The sequence below is a fragment of the Erigeron canadensis genome, chromosome 2 (assembly GCF_010389155.1).
Source record: "Erigeron canadensis isolate Cc75 chromosome 2, C_canadensis_v1, whole genome shotgun sequence".
In the NCBI taxonomy this organism is placed as follows: Eukaryota; Viridiplantae; Streptophyta; class Magnoliopsida; order Asterales; family Asteraceae; genus Erigeron; species Erigeron canadensis.
This window is the reverse complement of record NC_057762.1, coordinates 28669863-28695949: the sequence shown is the minus strand read 5'-3', so window position 1 is coordinate 28695949 and position 26087 is coordinate 28669863. Positions and strand designations below refer to the sequence as shown.

Below are 26087 nucleotides of genomic sequence, written 5' to 3'. Positions count from 1 at the left end.
AACTATTTTATATCATTTTAACATAAAAAATATTTTAAACATTAGCTTAAAGTTCGTCTTAAATATATATGAATATAACAGGTGGATTTAACTTAATCATTTTTTTAATTTTATCCTCTTGATTTTTCACATCTCACCGTTAATAAACCCTTAGAATAATTCTAAGGTTTATTAATTAAGAGTATTAATCATTACTTTTTAACAAATTTTAGATACTTTTTTCGCTAATTGTTATAGGTTCTACAGTAATCAAGTATTTGATACCCATTGGGTGAGTGTTGTGAGACAGAAGGGGCACATGCCCTCACATGGGTACACTCACATTCATGGATTAACAGTTGCTGTAAGTTGAGACTTTTATAATTATACATCAAACAAATAAGTCAATCATAGAAATTATGCCATCAATCCACTTCATGCTTCAATAATAGATACCCAAAGTATGGGTCCATCTCCATTAAAGCAATTCGTATATGTGGCCACTTTTGGTCCCAAAATAATGCTACTTTTGGTCCCCTAGATAATACTCTTGTAACCATATCGGCATATCTTAAAAATCCACATTCATCATCTCGAATTGCTTCTATATAACCCAAAAATTAGATCAAGCTCTCTAACACAAACCGTATTTTGATATCATATTAGACCTCCAATTCCTCCATAAATTTATGAGCAATTCACACTTAGAAAAACATATCTTATAAACCCACACATATTTTAATTTTTTACTATATAACCCAAAAATGGTTTCATTAAAAAGCATAGTTTTCAAGAAAAAAGTTTGATCAAAAAGTTAATTTTTTGAGCAAGATTGCATTGAATTTTGTAGAATGTGAACGTTACTCTGACATGCAAAGGATAAATACAATATTCTACTATGGCTACCTACCTTCTGGTCTAATTAAAGTATATGATAAAAATTGATTTAAATCGAATCAACAATATTAAATATTTTATTATTTTGATTTTTTTTTACACTTTTGTTAGGCTAATAAAGAAAAAGGCTTCTTACCATCATTTATGATTTCTCATCTATGACAGCTATGTACCAAGGAAACAAGAGGACAACACATATGAAGAATAATAATCTGTTATGTGGATCATAATGCAAACATAAGAGACAGGTCAACAGAATAGAAGCAGAAAAACATTGTCATTTTTCACCTGAAAAAAAATGTTTAAGTCAGGACGATGGAAAGGCCAAAACAAGATCAAAGTAATGTTTCAAATGCAGTTTCAAGCAACACAGGTATGTATGTATGTGTATATGTGTATATGTATGTATGTGTTATATAAAGCATATTATTGTATGAATCTTTTGTTAGCAGTCTCTGTGTCCTCGAATAGATATAGGACTGTCACATCCTACCTCTCCGTACTCATGAATGAAAAGATTAGTAAAATACCAATGGGTGTATTTGATTGCATTTGCAGGTGCCAAAGATGAAGGGAAAAGGATTGATGGTATCTTTGATTCCAGGAGATATAGGGAAACCGGTTGCGAAACTAGATAGAGTACCAATTGTTGATGGAACTTGTACATGGGAAGATCCTATTTATGAGATGGTTAAATTGGTTAAGAATCAAAAAACAGATACATATAAAGAGAAAATTTACTATTTCAATGTGCAGACGGTGAGAATAAATGTAAATGTTGTCATTTTACGGTGAAGATTGTGATAGTGTTGTAATGTCTTTTTGGCGTTTTTGTAGGGATCATCGAAATCCGGCTATGTAGGAGAGGTGGGGGTTGATTTTGCTAATTTTGCAGAGTCAACTGAGCCTTTTCAGCTTTCTCTGCCCCTCACAACTTCAAATTCTGGTGCAATTCTACATGTAAGTTCTCTATATCTATGTACACAAGCACACATTAACCGCATAGATGCCTAGTTTAGATGAGCTAGTTGCTCAATGGGATCAAGAGTTTATAGTGTTGGATAAAATCTAATATTTCTTGAAACGTAGATGTTGTACAAACATACTAATATTTATAAAATGGGACAGGTATTCATTCAAAAGATGCAACGCACGGATGAAAATAGGTACAAGAACTGTAATTATGATCTAATAACCATTTTTATTTATGAATACATGCGATATTCATTAATTCTGGGGGCTATTTCAGAGAGTTTGAAGAGAATGAGTCACTACAGTCTGAATCAGTTAAATCAAAGAATCAAAAAAGTGATTCTAGCGAAAACGGGAACATGCTTGATTTTGCAGAAGTAAGATATACATTCTTTTCTTCTTTGTTCAATTCCTATTATGCAGTATGCTAATCATGAGAGGTTGACAATTCAAGCTTGCTTTTAATTGTGAATCAGGATGAATACTTGAGCAAAAATGATTCTCGGGCCAACAGAGATTCGAAACTGGAGAATAAACCTAACTTCCAGGAGAATTCAGCTGTCAGAAAGAACTCAAAACCTCCGAATAAGAAAGGTGAACAGCAAAGATCAAGCCCCGATGATTGGTCATTAGGTTCTCTTTCAGATAGAAGTATGGCTGATCTAATAAACAGCCCGGAACAAAATTACCAGAATCAGACACACAATGGGTACAATGAAGTATCAAAAACTTTGGTGGAAGTGTTAAGAAGTGACATATCCAGGTTAGAAAGGCAAGCAGAATTATCGGAGCTGGAAATAGGGTCTCTTCGTAAACAAATACAGAAAGAGAACAAAAGAGGACAAGATCTGTCACGGAAAGTTGATGAACTCAGAGAGGAGAAAGAAGCTCTGGAAAAAGAATGTGATCTACTCAAATCGTCCCAAAAACGTAATTATAATGCAGTTTCTCATCCATTAGAATCACCAGAAAAATTAAAGGCCCTTTTAGATGAAATGAGGGAAGAGCTAAAGCATGAAAAAAGCTTGAACAAATCGCTCACGTCAAATCTACGGAAAACAGAAGAGTCAAACTCTGAATTGCTTGAAGAAGTGAAAGATCTTGACACAATAATGGAGGAGAAAGATACTAAGATATCTTATCTTTCTCAAAAACTGAAAGAAAGCCAAACGACAAAGGAAACTATGGAAGGCCTGTATGCTGAAATAGAGCTCGAACGGAAAGAGAAGGAAGAGTTGAAGATTCATATTGAGGATATTACACAAGATTATAAGTTTTTACTGCAAGAGAACGAAGATATGTCTTCCAAATTAGAGAACACTCAGTTAGAACAGATGACAATGCAAAATGAATACTCGAATTCTTTAACAACAATTAAACAGTATGAACTTCAGGTAAAGCGACTAGAGGAAAAGATAGTAAACCAAGCATTGGAACTCTCTCGATCATTGGATACAACCGCTGAGTTTGAAACACATATTAAGGATTTGGAGAAAGAATTAGAGAAGCAAGGTCAGGATTTTGAAGATGATGTAGCCGACTTGATGAAAGTCAAAATAGAACAGGAGGAAAGAGTTGTACAAGCAGAAGAAGCTTTCAGAAAGTCAAAGTTGGCCAATGCTGCTACTGTTGAAAATCTTCAAAAAGCACTTGAGAAGTCAAATCAAGAACTCTTAATGACAAAGGATGCACACGAGCAAGAAGTGCAGAAGTTATGTGACCAAATTGATCGACAAGCAGAAAAACTTAAGCAAATGTCACTGGAGCTTGAAACTTCTAAAAGCCATGGAGAAAATAACTGTGATTCGGAAGAATGGATTAGAGAGAGAACAATATTGGTGACCGAGTTAAATTCACTAAAGAAGGAAGCAGAAAAGCAACACAAGGAATCAAGAAGTTCGACAAGTTTAATGAGTGAAAAGAATGTTATGATTAGAACTTTGCAGTCAGAACTGAAAATGTTAAGAGGTGATTACAATGAATTGCAACAAAGGTTATCGGCAACTGATTCAGAGAAAGCCAAATTACAGAAAGAGGTTTCCAGATTAGAGACCACATCCGTGGATCAGCAAAAACAACTGAGCTTGTTCAAGGTAAAACTCGTAATTCAGCTTTCAGGCATGCATTTAATAGATATAAAAAGTCATGTAAATATACATACAATCAAGCAAGCACCAGCACTCAAACAATTACCCTCCCAGCACATCTTCATTAAGATATTTTCCCTAAATATCTTAAGTGTGGTCTATATGATTTTATATTAGTTTCAATAAAGTAAACTCTACAGCCTCGATTATGTTGAGAATACATCATGGCTACCGCTTTTTTATCTTCATATAAATAGCTAAATGCAAGAAACCGCAATATACTTCCATTTCATATGTTACAATAGCAATGTACAATCTAAAGTCCTGAAAACATAAATTCACTTTCATCTTTTTTACCGTTATAGCAACCTACTACAATTAGTTTATTCGGTAAACTGATAATTATTATTTCCCAAATGGAAACACTTGTGTCATGTTTCATGTGAAGATACTTGATAACATGAAAAAAAAAAAAAAAACACTAAATATTATTCATTATTTTAGATATACCCATTATCATACCCATTGCTATAATGGGTAAATTATGAGTAAACTAACTAAAGTATGTTGCTACAATAAGGAAAAGAGAAAGTGACTTTTAGAAAAAAAAAATTAAAAGAAAATGATAGCTAGCATAATAAAATGAAATGAATGTATGTTATTTCTTGCATTTGGTCCTTATCAAAAACAAACTATTTCACACATTTTTGTTCACTCACACTAATGTCGTCCTATATGGAGTATGTTCATTACTTCATTATTGATATACTAACTAATTGTCCTGATGATCTAATGTCTTTATGCTAACTCATTTTCTTAGCCTACCCAACTAGCGTGAAATCATAGTTTTGTGTCCAAGAGGCTATTTCATATAAAACAACAAACTCATTCCATTGCAGAAATTTTATCTTAATGTTAAAAGAGTATGCATTCTCAACAAGCCAGCCTTCAGTGAATCAATTGAACATATGAAAAATGCCCACCATATCTTATTTTCTATAGAAATTTAAGCTTAAGGGTCATGTTTATGGGTTACTAAAGGTGAAGAAGAATAAATTATATATGCAATACTCCAGCATTGCAAGGATATATCTAAAATTAGAAAATATAGATCCTGCATATATGACATAAGGGCTCATATATATATTGCATTATAAGCAGACCCTGCACAGCATGAACAAGCCAAATATTGAACTAGTGTTCTTTAGGAAGCCTTATTTTTAGAATATTGTCATGAGCTAAACATTTGCAGTATATTTTTACTTGCATGGCACAATAAATAGTTGGTAACTTACCTGATGAATTGATGATTAATCTTCGAACTGCAGAAAAGTAAAATGACGTGTGATGAAAGCAAACTTATTCCGGAATCAGCAAAAAGGTATACCTGAGTAGCTTAAAACAACTTCAACTGTTACCTTCTTTTTCTTCTATTTTTATCACAGTGATAGTGTCTGCCACCATTGATGCATGTCATAGCTATACACTATATGCTCATTTTTTGTTTTTCCAGATTTGAAGGAATATCCTCAGAGAAACACAATGATGAGCAGAAACTCAAGAAACTATTAAGTGAAATATCATCATTGGATGAAAAGAACAAACATATGGAAAGTGAACTGAAAGAGATGCAAGACAAATATTCGGAAGTAAGTCTTAGATTTGCTGAGGTGGAAGGTGAAAGACAAGAACTAGTAATGGCCTTACGTAATCTGCGGAATGGGAAAAAGAAATAGCACCATTGTAGATGCTAGATACATAAATTGTAGCATACATTGGGCTATTCCAGTTATGGACAGAACAATGACATAGATTTTGTGTTTGGATATTATATCACACAGCATGCAACAAAAACAAATTTCATACACCCTTTACCTTTGTGCACATCTTTCTACTTTTTTTTTTATATATATATATATATTGAGTAATGTCACTGTGAAGTAACTTAAAGCCATGCTGCAAAATATATAAAACATATATATTCCCCCACCAATCCTTCTGTATTCTCTCACCACGCAAAGTTTCATATGCATTTCATCAGCATTATAGTTTAAAAAGAAAATAACCTTTCCAAAGTAGTTTGGGGCATCAGTTTTTTAATACTGTAGTTTTTGTTTCCACTTTCCAGGGCTAAAAGTTAATAGATTTTCAATTTTTTCCTCTATAGTTAGCTTTGAACAATCTCCTTATTTGCATATATCATAAGTACTTCATTCTTGAGGTGGAAGAATAGTATAAAATGCCAATTGGTTGACCCAAATCGAATTTCTGGGCATATTAGTATATATGGACATATGGTAACAACTAACAAGCCAGTGAAGCCACTACCTTCATCTTCAAGTGCCAGACAGATTAAGAGCCTGAAAGATGATGTACCACCAAAGAGCCTTATAGCAATATAAAAACTAAATATGCACATATAATGTGATCTCGATTCTAAGTTCATACTTTGAAACAGTTTGTGTATAACCACCAATTTTTCCATTAATGATAGACATAAAGTAGAATTTAGTGAGCCATCAAGTATACCACTAACATCGTATAGCTAAAATATGTATTGAACTATGAGCTGACTACTTAGATAATGTACCAAACCTAGACAATATACTGGTCTGTCAGGTGCAAATGAGTTATAACATTACAATCTTCCTTGCATAGTTTGATCAATCTTATCACTCCAGACCAGCCTACTTTGGCCCTTGCTTCCGTTGGTGGCAAAAGTTAGCTTCTGTCTCCAAGTAAAAGATTATGATCTTAGATAATAGAAGGTACCAAATTTGACTCATTACCATATGAATGGGTTGATTCAGGGCATGTCTTAATTCGAACGGGTCAAACGGGAAAAAATAAAAATAACTTCTATCGAAACAGATCAAATAAATCGACTGATTTAAACGCCAATCAAAAAATAATGCGTAAAACCTCGTAAATAATTATATGAAACACATCAGCTTAATGATAAAAAAAACTACTAAATTTACACTACCATATTTGACACGCTGGTAGCTTATGGAAAAAACATGACAAAAAAAAGTTTCTCGGGTGAACCTGACTTGTTCAGACCTGTATCAAACATTACCCGTATTGACCCAAACTGTTTTTTCACATGTTACCCAACCCACCTGACAAGCCAATGATGCCACTTTTGAATATATATATATACTCAAATAACCTGCATCCAAATAATATGCATTAGAAGTATAGATAACACACCCTTTTTGCTCTCTTATCAATTGGAGTCCGTGACTGAAGTGAGGCAGTGCCCTTTACAGCTTTTGATGAACTTGATGGTTGCGTAAAAACATGTCGCCTTTTATGTTCCAAGCCTTGCACCGTGCTGCTCTGCTGATACCTATACAGGTCAAGTATAGATGGACTTTTTCGCTTTCTAAAGTTTGGCGAGTTCTCAGAGTGACCAAAACAGGGGGCAGATGATATGTTTGGCAGAGATTGCTGACGCATTTTTCTCTTTTCTTTCATTCTGTTAAGAAAATCTATAGTCCAAGGTGATCCTTTCTGTGGTTGAGCAGATAAAATAGCTTTCGAGAGTGGTGTCCTACCATATAATGGATCCTTCTCTTCAAAAGGTGGCATGCTGAAATTCACTGTAGAGTTTACTAATGAACACTCCTCTAGAGGTGTGCAGTTGTTCATTAGATCTATATGTGAATTTAGTGTAACTTCTGCGCTCAAGCTCTTTCCATTATCTTTTGTAGGAATCCACGAATCTAAATCTGAGCTAATCTCAGCAGCTGTAGGGAAAGTAGGAAGACTGCACCAACCAGATGATAAGTGTGTAGGGTTCACAAAAGAGAAGTTCTCAACTGCTATAGCATCATCATCATCAACGTCAATAACTTCCCCTTTATACCCCTCAACTAAACCTTTTGAGTTATAATTCGTGTGACCGACTGACTTGTCCACAATGGGCAAATGCACTTTCTTGCTTTGACCAAATGATGTCTCAGAAAAACTTGGACGATTCATCTTCATACATGGATCAGATCTTTGCTTTTCACCAGCATAGATCTTATCAAAACCTCTATTAGAGTTTCCAATATCATCAGGTATTTCTTCGGTGTTTAAATTCCAATAGTTATGTGAATCAACTTTTGGAAAATCCCACGTGACATTACTTTGCTCAAACTGCAACAAATCGTCCACTGGGATGGCCTTTGTCTCAGGACTCCCAGGATACTTTCTTTTCTTTAGCTCATTGGGACAACAATTCCCAGAGTCATGACCAGAAGAAACTGAAGAGCAGCAATCTGTCATTCCTGATCTAGAATCCTCTCGCTCCCCATATCTGGACAAAGCACTAAATAGTGTGATACTTGCATCAGGAACAAGATACTTTTGGAGGGCACAAACCCTTTGCTTATGAGTCATTTCAAAAAACTCCACAAGCGTTCCGACCGAAGACAAAATTGCATGAGCTGAGAGTGGATTAAGTGAAGGAAATTTGGATAAAAATGATTCAGCTAGAGTTTCTGATTCGGGCATCCTAGGATATAGGCCTCTTGTTGACTTTGCAGCATGTGCAATAGAGTTCAATATTATCTCATTAGTTGTCTCAGATGAATATGAATAAAAGAGTTGCAAGTCAATTCCTAGACTTGCTGCAGCAACATAGAGCTCATCTGATAATTCCATTACACAGGCAAGGAAACCAACTTCTCCTTCAAATATCTGCAAGCAAAAAGGGTTTATGAAATGACACTTGAACAATATTGAATAAGTCTGTGAGGTTTTGATATGATACTTACCAGTATGCAGCTACTGAAAGCAAAACTGAGTGATGTCAAAACATTTGCAGCAATATTTTCGACGCATGAAGGTAAGAATGAAGAAGCGTTATCTGAAGCAGCCGTCTTCCTTCTAATGTTTTTGATATCATACAACACTAAACAAACTGCAGCACTGAGAATAACATCAACTGACAGATTAAGATCTCTTTCAACTACCTGTACTCCTCCTTTCTCCATTGCAAGGATTCGTTGGTATGTGCTTCTCCTAGAAATTATCATATCTGTGTCAACATTTTGGGTGTTCACAATTATGATGGCATCAGGTAATGAAGTCGTGTTTGCATTGACTTTCTTTGTAGAAAAGAGCAGTTGTGTTGCTTCCAACGATTTCATGCTACGCTTTTCCTCAACAAGTGTAGAATGTGATGGTCCTGAATGCTTGCTATCTGTATTTAGCATTGAAGTAGGATGAAAATCTCCACTCTAGCATGAAGTACATGTCATGGAATGAAAAGAATTTCAGTTTAAAAGTGCAACCACTTTATAATCTAAACCAAATATAATGATTCAAGGGAGAAAGATTTAAACATTATCAATTAGAGGATTAAAAATAAGGGAGATTAATCAAATATCAAAATAAAGTTAAAAATGTTATTCAAAATAAAGAAAAATTTTAATCTTCAAACAAAAAATGGTTTCCCGAATTTCACACCTGCCCCCACGAGATATGGCTATTAATGAGTACCAAAATGAATAGAAAAGAGAACTGAATACAAAGACAAAACTTAACTGAGTGAAACTCATTCTCCAACAACTTGTGCTGCTTTTGGATGGACTCGTTTTTTAAGAACTTATGCTGTTTTTGGATGGACTCATTCTCTGAGCCTTTCCACTCTTTTTGGATGGTGTGATGCATCTCAATTGGGCAGTTTGCTGAAATCAGGGGAAGGGACTTATCCATTTCAAGTTTCTTAGCAACGTGTTTTTGCTTTTTCATACAAGTAGTCTCCAAGGGGTGCAAGAAAAAGTCAAGATCATCAAACTGTGACATCGACTTAGGAAGCTGATGAGACTTGTCAACCTTATTGTCAAGGAAAGCTTCTCCACTAGACCTCTTCTGGCATATATCAATCAAGTTACTTGAAGCAGTTCCATCAGGAAACACAGGATCAGTCAAATTTCCACTCTTTTCTATGTTCAGTACCTCAGCGTTCTCTTTTGTGGTTTTCTCATCTGAGCATGCATCAGATAAAACAAACTCCAATATCAGCATTTGACTATCACCCGGATACATTTCTATATCAATACAGCAAGTTTCTATATCCTCGAACATTTTAGAAGAAGTGGATATATTATCACTGAAAGTATCTTCCTCTAAAAAATGCCAATCCAAGTATATGTCATCTGAAGTAGAAGAAGGCTGCGGCTTCAACTTTAAAAATAATTCCTCAACAATTACTTGCACCGACAGTACCCTTTCATGATCAGAAATAATAGGAACAGGTAGTGATCTGAAAGTATCATCTCTTAGAATAAGTTCGTGTGAGACAATTAAGCTGTTGAAAGTGTTTAAGATTGTGTCACCAAACATCTGTTGACAGTGTTCTACTTCATTTATGATTTCAGCATCAGAGAATACTTCAGAAAAATGTGAGGTGTTCATATCAAAGAACTGAAATTTCTCAAATTCAGGTGGGCCCAATGTCAAAGAATATTCATTCACCGGGTGCTCTATGGCACTAATTATGTCCTCTCCTGGAGGAAAGTTCACACACGGTACCTCAAATTTATCGGAAGCGGCAGGAGGCTGGTTTAAAAGATGTTCCAATAAGTCAAATTCCATGGATAGCAAGAGCTCCTTGGCATCACATGTCGATTCATCTTTTTGCATCCATTGTTGGGTTTCATTAGTTTCAAATATCATATGTATGTCTTCTGATATATAGCTATTAATTCCCAGACTTGTCTCGTCTACTTCCAAAAGAGGAAATGTTCTAAGATTGGAAGATATTTGGCCCGTAACCAAACTCGCATCTTCAAAGATATCAGGCCTATGCTCTTCGTGAAACTTTAAACTTAAATCTTCTACATAGAAAATTGATTTATTAATATCCATCAGTTGTTGCACTTCAGTAGAGAAATCAAGCAGATCCTGTATAAAAAAAAAATTTCAAACTGCATTAATGAGGTGCCAACGGCAGTTCATTGGTTATTATGCAATATATAGACCAAAGAGAGACTGAATAAACTTTTTCAAAGGAATGAGTTACGCAAGATGCTATCGGTTGCTCTTATATGCTAGATATGTTCCATTGGTACTTTTTCAAACGGCAGTTCATTGGTTATTATGCAATATATGCATTGATCCTGAAATGCATGGGGTACCCATGAAAATAATAGACATCGTAGTAAGTTGGGTGCTCTTTCCGTCTTTCGTTATGGTAATATTTACCATCTAAATATATGTTAGCCTCCAGGAACATCCTTTTTAGCACCCAACACAAAATAAACTCTATGATAGCCTAGTGCTATCATAAACGAACTCCAGTGAGCCATTAACTATGTGTGAAACCAGTCCATGCACTTGGTCCATACCAAGAAGCTTTCAACACCTAACCCATACTAAGAATGCTACAGCATGCAAATTTTGGATGTCCTACTGTTTATCTAAGAAAGTAAGAAACTATAATTAAGAATTATCAATTATGGGAAGAAAACATATAAGTAAACTACATACCTGTGAGCCTTCTTCTGCACTCATGACTTCAAAGAAAATTTGCATCTTCTCTTCATGCAAAAAACAAGAATCTTCCTGCAGGTGACAGACTTGAACTGTTAATTAATATATCGTTACATGACTAGTTCCATCCTTAACTAACTGGTATAAAAACTAATTGTGATTAAGAAAAAAAGGGAGTTACCAAGGATGTATGAAGTGCCGGAGTTTCAAATTCAACCAACGTCAAATTAGTTTTAGCAGCACCATCTGAAACATCATTAATTTTCACCTGCACAAGCATATACCATGAGTGAAGACTCTGACCCAGATATATAATAGAAATGATCAAAGAGATGTGCAATCTCTTAAAGTCTGAATGCCAACAAGAAGTTAGTTTCTCCCAAAATTTCTCATTCTTCTGGTTATTCTTTTTTTTCCGGTAAAGGCCGTCACCCCTTGCTAACTTTTATATCATTACAAATAAGAACAGGCAACCTGGTTGAATACCAAGTTGGCATTTACAAAACGTCCATGCAAAAAGCGTTTACATATAAGGAAATGGCATACCAAATCCGAATTCCTATCTAGTCATTACAAACAACTAACAACTAGAATACCAAAAGAATAAGAAAATCAACGGATTAATGAAAAAGGTAAATCCCAAGCTGTTAAAAAACGCTCAACCCGCCTCGTTCTCTTGAATCTGCAAGTAACAAGTTTAAGTCTTACTGTGTGGATTTGAACACAAATACAAACTTAATCTCCTCGAAGATATAGATTAAAGATCGATGGGTGTAATTGAACACAAATACAAACTTAATCTCCACGAAGCACAAGATGTCAATAACTGCAATTAAATCAAATGAAAACATGTCTTTCTATACAAAAAAAAAATGATTTGAAAACAATTTTGCAGACTTCTCTTCGCCAAAACTTAAATATATCCGTACTTTCTAGATGCACTGAATAACATATATTTCAGATACAAATCCGCAACTTCAATATTTCTTCAATCAAAACATTTATATCACTAGCTTCATCGCCTCAGAATTCGTATACATATGACAGACTCAATAATTTCATATACTCAAAATCGTAACAGAATCCACAGAAAAAATAACCGTCATATAAATCAACATATACTCAAAATTCCGTTTCTACATGTCTTTACACTAAACATCATTCCAAAATCCAAATCACTTTCCTAATAACTAACTTAAACTCGACATCCCGAATTCCACAACACGATTTCAGTCCTAATAACACAATTGTTTCACAACATATGCAAATTTACTTCATCAAAATCAAACAGTTCAAATCAAAATATCGAAAAAAGCTGACCGTTTATAAAAAAAAATGTATATATATATATATATCATAAACTGTTAATATACTAATCACTAATGAAATGCATAGAATCAAAACTATAAACTGATAAATCAGAAGCCTGCACATTTTCATTATAAATAAATTAGCAGCTAATTTAACTAAAGATATTCAAAATTAATTTCATCATAAGTTAAAAACAGTGATCATATAGCTACTGCAAAAAACATTATAATTAATTAACTACCTGTGGTGATATTTCCGTTGGAATTTGGTCGATTTTGACATCGGTATGTTGCGGAAGGACGTCGGAGAGGAACTTACGGAGAGCGGCATCGGACGAAAGCGTGTCGATATCGAGAGAGGTGTTGTCTATGGAAGTGAATTGATCGAAACACGAGAGGTGATCGAAGGTGAATAGATTGGGGGAATTGAGGTCAGGAGGTGGAAACCGGAGGAAATCTAGGGTTTGAGTATCGGCGGTGGTTGAGTTGAAGAAATCGGTGATAAAACGAGTTCGCATGGCGGATTATGATGATGAGAGTGATTTAGTATGGAAATGGAGTGAAGTGAAGTGTTGGTTTTTGAATCATCTGATTACGGAATGAAATTTTTTGAACCGTTTGGCGCCTACTTTTAGGTGGTGTTTGGCTAGGGAACTTGTATACTTATCCGAGCAATTGAGCGATATTTTGGGCCGGTTTGGATCAAAAATGTTTTTAAAAGTAATAGAATTTGTTAGAGGAATTATAATTTGAAAATATAAAATTTGACGGAATGTTTTTTATTTTTGAACATTTAAGTGATTGGCAAAATGAAATTCTTTCTTTCGCCCCTAAGGAATGAAAATTACATGAAATGATAAAATGTTTACATTTTAACGTAATGAGATTTTTCTATCTTAATTAGAACAACCAAAAATAATAAAAAAAAAATGAAATTCAATTCCAACTTCATTTAATTAAACAAATTCAATGAACCAAACGTGATCTAAATGTTCTATGGTTTTGGTCATGATTGATTTCGCTTACAATTTAACTAAAATTTATTAGAAGCCGAAAGTTTCAATAAAAAAAACACTCAATTAAAATTATTATAGGTAGTATGAAATGTTTTATAGTTTTAGTCATGACTGATTTCGCTTACAACTTAACTAAAATTTATTAGAAGCTCAATGTTTCAATAAAAAAAAACTCAATTAAAATTATTATAGGTATTATGAAATGAAATTATATTTTAAAAAGCATATATTATTCACATAAACTCATTGTGTGCAATTAGGAAGTGTCATAACGATTAAAAAAAATGTTATGTTACAATAAATCTATTCAAATTCTCCCAACTAACACAACTTTTTATTCCAATATATTTTTATACCTAAAAAAAAAGTCAATAGCCTTGACATCAAGAATGACTATGACAATAATAATCTTCAAAGTTCTCGAACATCTTCACGTTTCTAGTCTTTCAAAGACACCAACCAGTGTTGTAAATAACTGGCTTAACGGCCGTTGTAACGGTAACGGAGGTCTACCATTACGTTAAGCGCATTGTAGGGTAAATTTAACAGCCCAGTCAATAACGGTCAAATAGCGATATTTAACGAGATTTAATGGTCAAGAAAGTCAAATAACGGACTGACTTTTGACAAAAAGTTTAACTTTTTTTTAAAAGAAAAAAAGAAACGGGACGTTTTGGTAGAAGACAAAGAGATGGATAGATAGTGACAAAGCCTTGATGGTGACAAAGCCTTGATGGATGTAACACCCATCATTTAAAAACAAGGATTTCCAAGAGCTTTCACCTAACGGTGTCAAAGAAAGCGGAAAAACATTTAAAAGTCCAAACCAATAATTTCAGTTTGGTTTATTCATCAAACGGTGTTACTAGCCATATCATTGAAACAAGTCTAAATGGAAATCCATCGGTTGCCCAACATAAAACAACCGATCACAAGTCAATACAATTCATAAATATCTAAACATAAAATTCAAAGGTCTAAAGGAGCAGCCACTATGGGTAAACTATAATCATTTTCAAACAATCTACCCATGCCTCGCTCTTTATTCATCAACACTCAAAGCTTTCTAAACCTGAAGGAACAACACATTTCAAGAAACAAGTGTTAGCTAACGAATTAGCTAAGTAAGATAACACGAGCTTATAAAAAACATTTGTCCAATTAAAACGTATTAAAAGTCATATTTCATCATTAAGGCACATAACATCTCATATAGCCATAAACATCATTCGTATAGGATTGTTCGTCTTAGATGTGCCTAATCATCTTTTCATCATCACATATAACATCATTTCAGGTGTGACATAAGTCACTCATATCATATAAGGTGTAAGTTTGTGTGTAGGCGGTCAAAAGACCTAACGGGGACCTCACACCCAACTGGATGGATAAGCCTTACGGCGGTCCATCAGTGTCGTTAAGGAATGGCAAGCCAATCCAGGAGTAGTCCGTATGTTCAAGACATTGGTGGTTAATCACGCCACCCGGAGATACTCTAACCACGTAATTATGTTGCAAGGAGCCACCCAAGCAACCATATACGTACTCACCGGGCAAGGGCAAGTACAGGTTAAGCTTAACACTTTCATATCATATACGAGCTCGATTTACATTACATATAGTTCAGGAATCTACATTACCTAAACATAACACATAATCATCTTTTACGTTTGGGCCCTTAAACGTGCACCTGACATGGCAACTTAAAGAGTCTAGTGAACTAGATTAATAAGCCATACAAACATGCACCATACAATACATCTCAAAACATATCATATCATATCATTTCATTTCATTTCATTTCATTTCATATCATAGGGACTGCATATCAGGCCTCAAATGTCATTTACATAGCCCATATCACCTCCCATGTATCCCGATTACCCATAAACGATCAAGATATCAAATGGAAGCTATTATAAGAAACCATCTTTTGTTGAACCCTCAGCATGTCAAAGTAGTGTATCTTACCTCTTAGAAGCGTACAAAATGATAACGTAAGTTACCGAGCTTTGCAAGTATTCCCGACTACCTATAATCATTAAACGATATAATAAGCTAAACAAGTACCTACTTACTTTTGTTCATGAATCAAGCCTAAGTATCTATAAACATGACCCATGACAAGGCTTGATGCATCGGACATTCGATTAGTACTTTAAAGCTTACAAAACTCAACGAAACTCGACATTCACTCACTATATTAACCTTTCTGGAAACTTGACATCACAATCATCTTTTGAAAACATAACCATTAGAAAGTAGACTCTCTTACGATTCCGTGGATAGCTTATTTGTTAAAAACGGAGTTACGGTTCAAAAGTTATGGCCATTTGAAAATTCCGTCGCTATTGCGTCGCAACTACTAAGTTGCGTCGCAGCTATGTGTCACTGGTTTCCAGTTGCGCCGCAGCTTAGTAGCTGCGCCGCAGCTAGCCCCGCATCTGCACAAACCTCATTGTTTCACCTCCAAAACTTAACCAAACACACCCCAAACGACCCCAAACCTTATGAACGACTTTTAACCCTCAAAATTCATCATTTTAAGATTCTAATGATGTCATGAAAACAACCCTCAACATCCAACTGATTTGCAACACAACAACAATCATTTTAGGTTACCGAATCGATTAAAACTCACGTTTTTGACTCTAATCAACCCTCTAAAGACCTAGATCAGTTATGAATCGAATCAAGGGATTGAAAGGACATGAAATCAATGTTATTATACCTGGGATACCTGGAGATTATAAGGAGAATGTAAAAACTTGATCAAAACACTCTCGAATCAACCAAACGAAGATGAAATCGAACAAGGAATTGATTATGGCAATGGGGAATGGTTAAGGCTCAAAGAGAAAAGGATAATATGAGTAATTAGAAGCTAATGACTTGCTCCAAGACCCTAATCCCGTTTTTTAGTTTCCACCTATGTCAAAACTAGTCCTTAGGCTTCCTTATGGCTCATATTTAACTCAAAACACCTATTGGGAATACTTACAACACATTAAATACTTTAAGCACATCAAAAGACATATAAAACATATCTTAAGCACTTTAGCACATTAATCATTAAGGCACTAAAGCTTGACACATATAACACATTAAACACATATAGTCATTAAATCATGTATAGGCTTAACGGACACGTAATGTTGACTTAACGACTCAGGTCAATTGTTAAATAAAAAGTTTGGGATGTTACAATGGATGTACTATATATTTAATTTAATATTAAAATAGTACACAAAGTTGAGGACGTGAGGTTTACAACTGTAACAATGTGCTTTTCTTATATAATAACCACTAATAATAATATGTAATACAAAATATTTGTACAATAAACTTTGTTTTATTAAGATCTAGTTTTTGCTTCAATTTAGGTACATTATCATTGTAGATTTTATAGTTATTCACTAATTTTGCTAATTTATATATTGTTTTAAATAAATTCCTTTATATTTTATGGTCTCCGTTATAACGCCGCGTAATAAAATTTAACCTTAAAGGTCGTTGGCCGCCGAGTGACCGCAAAACGTTATTTACAACCTTGACACCAACACGCGACGAAAATAATTTCTTTCTCTATTTTTCTCAGCTTCTTCCCCAAACCCATTTTATCATATAGCTCGATGAGTTCCTTGACAGATGAAAAGACAAGAGACCCAACATTACACTTACCGCTAATACGGAACCAAACAACCGACGAGAATTGACAATGACACAACAAATGGTCAAATGTATAATTTTACATAAATTAAACATAATTTATAAATTTTTACATTATTTAAATGTCCAAATAGATTAGTACACTATATAATTATTTTGACACAAATATTACAATTTCATACCATTATTGGTTTTCCTTATGTCTAACTTAATTTTTTTCTCATTGAATTTTACTTTGGTTTTCTATGTTCTTTGGGGTATTACTATTTTCAATTCAATATATTTCCGGAATTCAATATATCATAGATCTCTTCAAATGCCCTTTTTACCCCCTTATTTCAACACCGTCCCGTCCGGCCGCCCTACAATTCCTCGCAGCAACCGCTAAATCTGCCACTCCGCCACTCCTAACTCGAAACTCTCCAGTCCACCACCCTTTTTTTGCTTGATCAAAGCATTTAAATTTAAGGTACTTATATAACTCTAAGCTACATATATCTATATCTATATATCTATATCAAAAGCCTTCATTTTTACCAAATTGTCACATAATTATCATCAAAGTCAATCTGGGTCAGTTTAGAATTGACCCAAATAACATAAAGTTTAAAGCTTTTTGCTTTTTTTTTTGTATTGTATGTCCTCAATTGCTCAATTAGGTCACAAATTTGTTCAGGGTATTTCTTGTTATTGTGGCATTTCACGTTCCTTATGTAGCAATAGTACAACCCCATTTACTAATGGGTTTCGTAGGATTGAAAAATACTTAATTGGGTATCGAAAATGTTCCAATAGTAATCTTGTTTTTGATAAACCCTTAGCAGAGGAAGAAATCCTCGATTCGGTAAATACTAGTGGTAGATACAGTGATAATGATGATAAGTATGATGATGGAGATTGCCCATTTGATAATGTGTTTAGTAGAGCTAGTTTTGTACGAAATGCGAAACTTGGTGCTAATGAAGCACTTAAAGTGTTGCAACAAGATGGGCCTGGTTTTGATACAAAATCGGCGTTAGATAGTTTAGACTTTAAAGTATCAGGTTTACTTGTGAGAGAAGTACTTATAGGGATCTTGAAGAGTATGAATCATGTGAATAGGAAACGTTGTGCTAGACTTGGGCACAAGTTTTTTGTATGGTCGGGTGAAAAAGAGAGTTATAATCATACGGTGAATACTTATCATTTGATTATGCAAATCCTAGCGGAAGCAGACGAATTATTAGAGATGTGGGAGTTGGTTGATGAGATGACGGGAAAAGGGTATCCTGTTACTTCAAGAACTTTTAATATTTTAATTTGTACGTGTGGGGAAGCCGGTGTAGCCAAGAAAGTTGTGGAGAGGTTTATAAAGTCGAAGTCATTTAATTTTCGGCCTTTTAGTCATTCGTTTAACGCAATTTTGCATGCTCTTCTTGCTGCACATCACTATAAGCTAATTGAATGGGTGTATCAGCAGATGTTGACGGATGGGCATCAACCAGATGCATTGACGTATAATATAATAATGTATACGAAATATAGGCTTGGGAAATTGGGTCAGTTTCATCAGTTGTTGGATGAGATGGGGAGAAGTGGATTTCCTCCTGATTTTCATACGTTTAATATACTTCTTCATATTCTTGGTAAAGGAGATAAGCCATCTGCAGCTGTTGACCTTTTGAACCATATGAAGGAAGTTGGGATTGAGCCTAGTGTTCTTCATTTTACTACATTGATAGACGGGTTGAGCCGAGCCGGAAATATGGATGCCTGCAAGTATTTCTTTGAAGAAATGATTAATTATGGATGTGAGCCCGATGTGGTGTCTTACACTGTAATGATCACGGGGCACATTGCAGCTGGACAGTTGGAAAAAGCGGAGGAAATGTTTTCTGAAATGTTTAATAATGGCAAGATTCCTAATGTTTACACGTATAATGCAATGATTCGTGGGCTTTGTATGGCTGGGAAATTTGAGTATGCGTGTTTGATGCTTAAAGAAATGGAATCTAGAGGGTGTAATCCTAATTTTCTTGTGTATAGTACACTTGTGAGGCATTTGAAACATGCTGGAAAGCGTTCTGAAGCTGATAATGTAATAAAACAGATGGTGGAAAAGGGGCATTATGGTCATTTACATGAAAAGCTTAAGAGATATCGGAGATGCTAATGTGGTAACCCATGTAATTTAAGGCAGGTGATTGTAGAAGTACTGTGTACTCCATCTCGGTTATATTCAGATGTTTTGAGGCATCTGTGTTGTAACAACTTTGCCTTTAGTTGCATAGTTTTGTTCGTTTTCATACTTCAATTTAATATCTACTGGATATACTTCAAGAAATGAAAGGTTCCATTCTTTTAATCTCCATTTAGGGAATAGCAATGGTGGATGAGCTTGTATAGTTTTTCAATACTAGAGGTGACAAGATGGATGGGTCAGGCATATTGATTAACAGTTCAACATGTGTTAGGGTTGATTACAGGCATTTTAGTATTGGTCAAAATGTGTCGGGCTGGGTTGGGTTGAGCCACTTTTGTTCACTTGTAAGCATTTAAGTAGACTTTGGGCAACTTTCAACATTTATTATTTTGGACCATATGGTTCATTTGAGACAAAACAATCCAATTGACCCATTCATAATTAATTGGCTTCATGTTGCCAACTCTATTGAACTTTCTCATGTGATGTATCTTAAGTTCTTTCGAAGCCCTCCTTTTTGTTGCCACTCCATGCTTTGTATAGATTTGAAGGTGCTCTATATGCATAATTTCATTGGTTTCTTGGTAGCACGAATCAAGCAGATGGGGACACTGGAACTTCTTGAAGGTTTGCAACTGCTACCCTCTATTTGCAAAAAATGAAAGAAAAAGAAAAATACTTACTCTTCTTCTACATGTTACCTCACTTTCTAGTTTCTACAATAATTGATTTTTTTTTTGTCATTTGATTTTTCTGGTGATCAATTGTATTTGTAAGACATTTGGATGTTCATTATCGTCCGTTTTTTCCCTCATTTTAGCATGTTTATTTAGATTTGCACGATCATATCTTTGAATTTATGAAATACTCGGGTCAGGCATTATATATGGCTTCTTAGTACATGATCAAATAAGTAGCTTGAGTATGACATATTGAAATTAACTCGACCTCAACTAGGTTCCTATTATTCTTGGTGTGTCATGCCCTCTTATATAAGATGTAAAATGCTCATGTGTTGTTGTTAACTGACGTTATATTATTGCTTTATATTTAATGGGTGATTTTCCAATAGAACATTAAATATTTAATAAGATAATATATAGTTATAGTTATTGTAGTTGTTGACTCATGTTAAGGGCACTTTACTGAATTAAATATAAAGTATGTTTGGCTCATCACATCCTTGAGTGGTTGTCTCTGTATGAGTACGTAAACATATATGTGGATTTTTCATTTTTATACTGTAAAATCTTGCACCTCGCTTTGTTGACGTGTGGCTTATGTTGTTGCAAGTGGGTTCTCGTTTGCACTAATTCTTTATATCTCATGGATGCGTGCAGGGTGCATTTTTGTTTCTTGTTATATTTCAGCAACTATTCTTTCTACATTCTGCAGTTAAGGAGGCATGGTGCTCCACATGGTTGATGGCTTCCACTAGCAAATACATAAGCATCATCGCTGCCTTCAGGGTATTGACTGCTCTTGGTAAGAAAGACGGTCTATACTCAATTACTCGTGGTGAATTTTTTTGATGAATGCATATCATAATTTTGTTTCTTGGTACCATACCAAAGTGCAAAACTTTGTAACTTTGTCCCTGAAGCTGCTATGTTTCTTGTTACCTAGTACTGGCAATTCATCGTTAGGGTTGTAAATTGGCAACTACTGATTAGATATATTTATATATGTATTAGCATCCCACTTATATGAAATGCATACGCGTGTATATTCCTTGAAATAAGAATTTAGATATAGTTAGACTTTGGATATATTGTAAACCTACTGCAAGATGCCTTGTATGTGATACATATATTAGTGAGTATAGTTGTGTTAAATCTCAATGCAATTGGGGAAAAAAATGAACATATTTTGCTAATCAAATATTATATACAGCCATACAGGGATTCAGGGAATAGTTCGCATATTAGATGTTCCTAGTTAATTGAAACAATTTCCTTGTTCGGTTGGCATTTAAATATGTTTAGACATTTGGTTATTAGTCAACTAATGAAGCATTTGTATAGTTTATATATACAATATATTTATTAGGAGGATTTATCGTTTCCCTTATTCTATATTTGACATTATGCATGGAACATGTTGTCATGGCTTCATAGATAAGTCACCATCATAAGAAATTCAGGTAGAGAAATTAATAGATATAGATATAGTTTGTTTATTATCTGATTACTTCTTTATTGTGTATATAGTCTTTTTGGCTTTTGGTGGTGGGATTAGTTGCAGAATTGACACCTCGATCACAACTTACCTCATCATGGTCCACCACTACCACAGATGTTTATGTTTCACACGCAGTTATCTTCTTCACAACTCTTGGAAAATCTTGTTCGATAGGCTTATATGTAGACTGTGTAGTCATGTACATACGGACCGGAACATCCTAACCTTAATTTTGGCAGGCTTTACTTCGACCATAACTAATCTAATTTGTCACCTTTAGATATCTGTATCTACTTACCTTTTCATCAATTAACAATTATTTTTACTCAGTTTGACAGCCATATACGTCTTCATGTCATTTGTCATGTCATCCGAACTGTCACAACGCTACCAGTTTTTAAGTAATAAGATACAAAAAATAGCAGAAACCGAAGTTTTGATACATGTAAACTGTTTGAAAGATAGATGCACATTAACGGAACGCAACAAGGTTAACACAATCTAATGCACTTAACTTATAAATTATGTATTGAGTTAAAACGTTGATACAAGTTTTGTAGTAGCAAACAACTTAAGACATGTAAGATTCTTGTGTCAGAATCATGTGGCATAATGCCAAATGGGAATTATCCATCAAGATTTTGTTCAAATTGTTTGGTCAATTCCAAGGTTTGTATCTTTTGTTTTTGATGCAAGAGTTAAAAGGGACAAGAATCTCAATCTTGCACATAAAATTAACAAAAAGGTAAAGGTAAATTAGTCCATTTTTAATGTATGCTTTTAACAGCACCACAAATCTAAGAAACATGCCTAAATTTAGAATGTTTATTGTTAAATAGACAATTAGATGCTGAAATTTTTGTTGGAACATGGAGAAAAGATATGAGTTGGTGGCATTTTGGTTGAGAAGTTTAAAAACTTAAAGATCTTAAGACCCCACATGAATTGAAGAAATATAGACATAAACATCAAGAAATAAACAACAATAAAGTCTCATTGAAGATATGATTTTATATGGTGGTGGTGGTAGTACAGTTCAATGCTTGCAAATGAAGCTAACTTAATGTCCATTTGAACAAGAATCTTGAATCAAGAAAGCTATTTTAGATCTGCTCATTGACCCGATTCGAGTCTAGTAGTCGAACCTCTTTCGCCAATTTGAATAACAACTCATTGAAAAAGTTTTATATGATCTATAGAACATAAATATATATGATATGATCATGATGAATATGAATTTATACGGAGAAAAAAGGAATTTGTTGATCATTTTTTTTCTTCTTTGGGAGCTTCCTCCTTTTTCTCTTCTTTCTTTTCTTCTTTTTTCTCTTCTTTCTTCTCTTCTTTTTTTTCTTCTTTTTTCTCAGGTTCTTTAGCTGGTCCAACTGATATTATGTCAACCTTGCCTACTTTTTTCAGCTTCTTCACCACCGCCACGGTGTCCATCTCTCCGATCACCGTCAGCTTCTGATCTTTCAGATCAGCCGCAATCGAATCCACACCTAAAAGATACACAATTTCTTTACAATTTACTTAAGTTTTTTTATGGGTAAAAATTAATGTGTTCAGACCATTTTTAACCCATCACACTGAAACTCGTGTCATAAGTCATAACCAAAGCGCCTCTGCCCATATGGACAAAATAGATTTTGCCTTCCTAAAATAAATGTACTACTATACTTTAGATTTGAAATATTACCAAGGATATCAGCAGCTGCTTCAATGGCTTTTTGTTTAGTTTTTTCATCAGTCATGGTTAAAACCTTGAGCACCACCTTCTGTTTAATATAAGATCATATATAATTTTTATCATATAAAGTTATAAACATGCAACAAAATATAAGAAATTAAGTATAAAAAGTTGGAATAAAATTAAATGAAGGAAAAGAAATTATTTTAGTACCTGGGCCATATCTGATGATGGGAGGAAAAAAGAGAGAGTTGGGATTGGATTTGATTTTAATGATATAGGAACAATAAGAGTGTGAACAAAAGAAAACAAGTGAAATGCTTCATCATCTTTTTTGTTTGGTGTTATGTATATATATAATTGAATTTTAAGGTATGGTATATATGCGTGTGTGATTACAAACATACTACGTATCTAGTCATGCTGATTAGTATAAGGCTGCGCTATAGAAACATGTACACTGTGCATTTTTAGTTGTACTAGTAACACTTCAAATATGGTTTTCTATGATTTTCAAGAAGTCGACATGATTCATGTATTAGTGGTTTGCATTCAACTATAGTCTTAGAAAGAAAATTTTGAGCTAATCCAAGTGGAAATACACCCATTGCGTCATTGGTATAGGTCTACTGAGAAGATTGCTAGTTTGGGGCATGAGGCTGTGGATCAAACCTTGAAATGCTATCGGCGTTTGTGAAGCAAACCAAGGGCCTTTTGCGCATATCATGGCCACTCGAGGACTATGTGAATAAGCTGAGTGCACGGTGCCCCGATGGCTAAAGGTATGTATCAACTGGCCTAACTTAGATTGGATGCAATCACTGACTCACTTAAACCCACTTAGATTTGAACCTGAGTTTATTTGGTCTTGTGTGCGAATAAAATTATTACATATATTGAATTTTTAGTAAATCTTATCTTGCTATATTTTTAAAATATAGGTTATATAAGAGCATTCAAGAATTTTAATTTTTAAAACAAAATTTTTAACTGAATTTACAAAGAATCGATAACAATTAACCAAATGGCTATACAAAAAATAGATAACAATCACAAGAAAAATTATACAGTATAACTGAATGGTTATACAAAATATCGATAACAATTACAAGAAAACTTTTGCTCTCTTTTCTTTGCTCATTTAAGTTAAACAAATATGAAAATTGTCATCCAATACAACTAGTTATGTGATAACATGACTATCCAAAGGTACTCGGAGGAAATGAAAGTTGTAAAGCAATATGTGCATTACTAGTTTGTCATGAGGTGGTTTGGTCGGTTAGTTTTGTGATAAGAAGATTCTTTCCTTTTCTTTTCATGATACTACAAGTTGCAATACAAATGGACAATAAAACTCTATGCTTTATGGAAGCAAGTATAGGGAAATACATAAGGTTGAGGTGTATTATCATATGATTATAAGAATGAATAAGTCTAGATTAGTGAATGATGATAACATGAGAAGGATTTGATAAATGTAAAAAATGTTACTGTTTGTGTATACATTGTAGTCCAAGCCTATGACCCTTAGAACATTAAAAGCTTATGACCATTGCTAATTATCTGCATATTAACTAAAGGTTGAAGTTAATGATTTCAACTAGTTAGAGACTCGGGTGTTTAGTAGGAAGGAATTGAAAAGTATGAAATAAAAATAAAGAATGGAAAACGAATGAATGAGAATGAACATGGAAATATGAAATCCATTATCTTGTTTGGTGTAGGTGGAGAATCGTACTTGAAAAATACGTAATGATATGCATTTTGACAATTATAAATATATGTTACATTAATAACTTACCAATCTTTCAATTATTACGAGTAAATCATAACATATTTCAATACCCATTAGCAAAACGGACAAAAATACAATTCGGGTAAAATCATATTTAAGGTAAAATAATAAATATATATATATATATAGGGGGAAGGGAATATGAGGCTGTTAGGCACCTAAGTTGGGTGAAAAACCCCTCACATACCTTTTTTTAAACCATAAAAATCATGGGGGGCCAAACATTTATTCAAAATATTAAAATATTGGTATGTGAGGGATTTTCACCCAAGTTGGGTGCATAACAACCTCATACTCACTTTTTTCATATATATATACATATATTGAATATTTAATTCGGTGGGATGGGGTTTTAGTGGTTGTGCTATTGGTTCTCGGTGACTGGTAGTGTATGACATGGTGGAGGAGCTCGTTGAGATGGTGGTGGTGTTGGTGGCTAATTTGTCGTTCCTGGTGATTGTAGCGAGGTGTGTAGCAGGTGAAGGTTACGGTGGTGGTCGATGAGTTGTGGTTTCTTGAGGTAAATAAATGATGACATGCTTTTCTAGTAAGAGACTCGAAAAGAAAGTCAAACATAGGTGATATTGATTTTTTTATACACACTTTTGAATTAGTTGCTTTTAATGTTTTCCATTCTCCTTCGTTCCTTTACTTTTGTAGAAAATTAAAAGTGGGGAAAGAGAATGCTAAATTGATTCTTCAATTCCATTCTTTGCTTACAACAAACAAGAGAAGTGATTACCTTTCTCTTTCTCCCTTTCTCATTCCATCCTACCAAACACCCCCACCTTGGATGTATTTTTTTTCTAGTAAGACTACTC

The 26087-nt window shown here is 34.2% G+C and overlaps 4 protein-coding genes across 5 annotated transcripts; 2 read left to right on the top strand and 2 right to left on the bottom strand.

Moving 5' to 3' along the window:
• The first annotated feature begins 735 nt into the window (after window positions 1–735).
• Window positions 736–5800, top strand: LOC122588487 (COP1-interactive protein 1). The gene is made up of 9 exons (XM_043760616.1): window positions 736–906; window positions 1042–1249; window positions 1435–1635; window positions 1714–1836; window positions 2005–2042; window positions 2126–2225; window positions 2325–3941; window positions 5264–5316; window positions 5449–5800. Exons 2-9 carry the CDS (start codon window positions 1175–1177, stop codon window positions 5669–5671), a joined length of 2430 nt encoding a protein of 809 aa, XP_043616551.1. The 5' UTR covers window positions 736–906; window positions 1042–1174; the 3' UTR covers window positions 5672–5800.
• A 593-nt stretch (window positions 5801–6393) lies between these two features.
• On the bottom strand, window positions 6394–13345 carry LOC122589779 (protein SHORTAGE IN CHIASMATA 1). The gene is made up of 7 exons (XM_043762102.1): window positions 12976–13345; window positions 11605–11691; window positions 11421–11495; window positions 9474–10835; window positions 8702–9166; window positions 7149–8624; window positions 6394–6663 (listed from the first exon to the last, which is right to left on the bottom strand). The coding sequence occupies exons 1-7, from the start codon at window positions 13249–13251 to the stop codon at window positions 6574–6576; spliced, it is 3831 nt and encodes a 1276-aa protein (XP_043618037.1). The 5' UTR covers window positions 13252–13345; the 3' UTR covers window positions 6394–6573.
• Window positions 13346–17897: 4552 nt separating this feature from the next.
• LOC122590300 (pentatricopeptide repeat-containing protein At3g60050-like) lies at window positions 17898–22064 on the top strand. Of its 2 annotated transcripts, none has more exons than XM_043762623.1 (3): window positions 17898–20227; window positions 20996–21085; window positions 21811–22064. In XM_043762623.1, the coding sequence occupies exon 1, from the start codon at window positions 18056–18058 to the stop codon at window positions 19568–19570; it is 1515 nt and encodes a 504-aa protein (XP_043618558.1). In that variant the 5' UTR covers window positions 17898–18055; the 3' UTR covers window positions 19571–20227; window positions 20996–21085; window positions 21811–22064. The 2 variants fall into 2 exon arrangements, with proteins under 2 accessions (XP_043618558.1, XP_043618557.1); XM_043762622.1 differs by having other exon boundaries at window positions 20941–21085.
• A 693-nt stretch (window positions 22065–22757) lies between these two features.
• LOC122589032 (heavy metal-associated isoprenylated plant protein 39) lies at window positions 22758–23807 on the bottom strand. Its single transcript, XM_043761269.1, has 3 exons — window positions 23685–23807; window positions 23481–23559; window positions 22758–23283 (listed from the first exon to the last, which is right to left on the bottom strand). Exons 1-3 carry the CDS (start codon window positions 23691–23693, stop codon window positions 23048–23050), a joined length of 324 nt encoding a protein of 107 aa, XP_043617204.1. The 5' UTR covers window positions 23694–23807; the 3' UTR covers window positions 22758–23047.
• Window positions 23808–26087: the final 2280 nt, after the last annotated feature.

Coding starts and splice junctions, on each gene's coding strand:
- LOC122588487 (XM_043760616.1), top strand. CDS start 1,175: ATGTTTAAGTCAGGACGATGGAAAGGCCAAAACAAGATCAAAGTAATG. Junction 2,043..2,125: donor CAACGCACGGATGAAAATAG/GTACAAGAACTG, acceptor GGGCTATTTCAG/AGAGTTTGAAGAGAATGAGT. Junction 3,942..5,263: donor AACAACTGAGCTTGTTCAAG/GTAAAACTCGTA, acceptor TTCGAACTGCAG/AAAAGTAAAATGACGTGTGA.
- LOC122589779 (XM_043762102.1), bottom strand. CDS start 13,251: ATGCGAACTCGTTTTATCACCGATTTCTTCAACTCAACCACCGCCGAT. Junction 10,836..11,420: donor GTGCAGAAGAAGGCTCACAG/GTATGTAGTTTA, acceptor TTTTTTATACAG/GATCTGCTTGATTTCTCTAC. Junction 6,664..7,148: donor TTGATAAGAGAGCAAAAAGG/GTGTGTTATCTA, acceptor ACTTGGAGACAG/AAGCTAACTTTTGCCACCAA.
- LOC122590300 (XM_043762623.1), top strand. CDS start 18,056: ATGTCCTCAATTGCTCAATTAGGTCACAAATTTGTTCAGGGTATTTCT.
- LOC122589032 (XM_043761269.1), bottom strand. Junction 23,284..23,480: donor AGCAGCTGCTGATATCCTTG/GTAATATTTCAA, acceptor TGTATCTTTTAG/GTGTGGATTCGATTGCGGCT.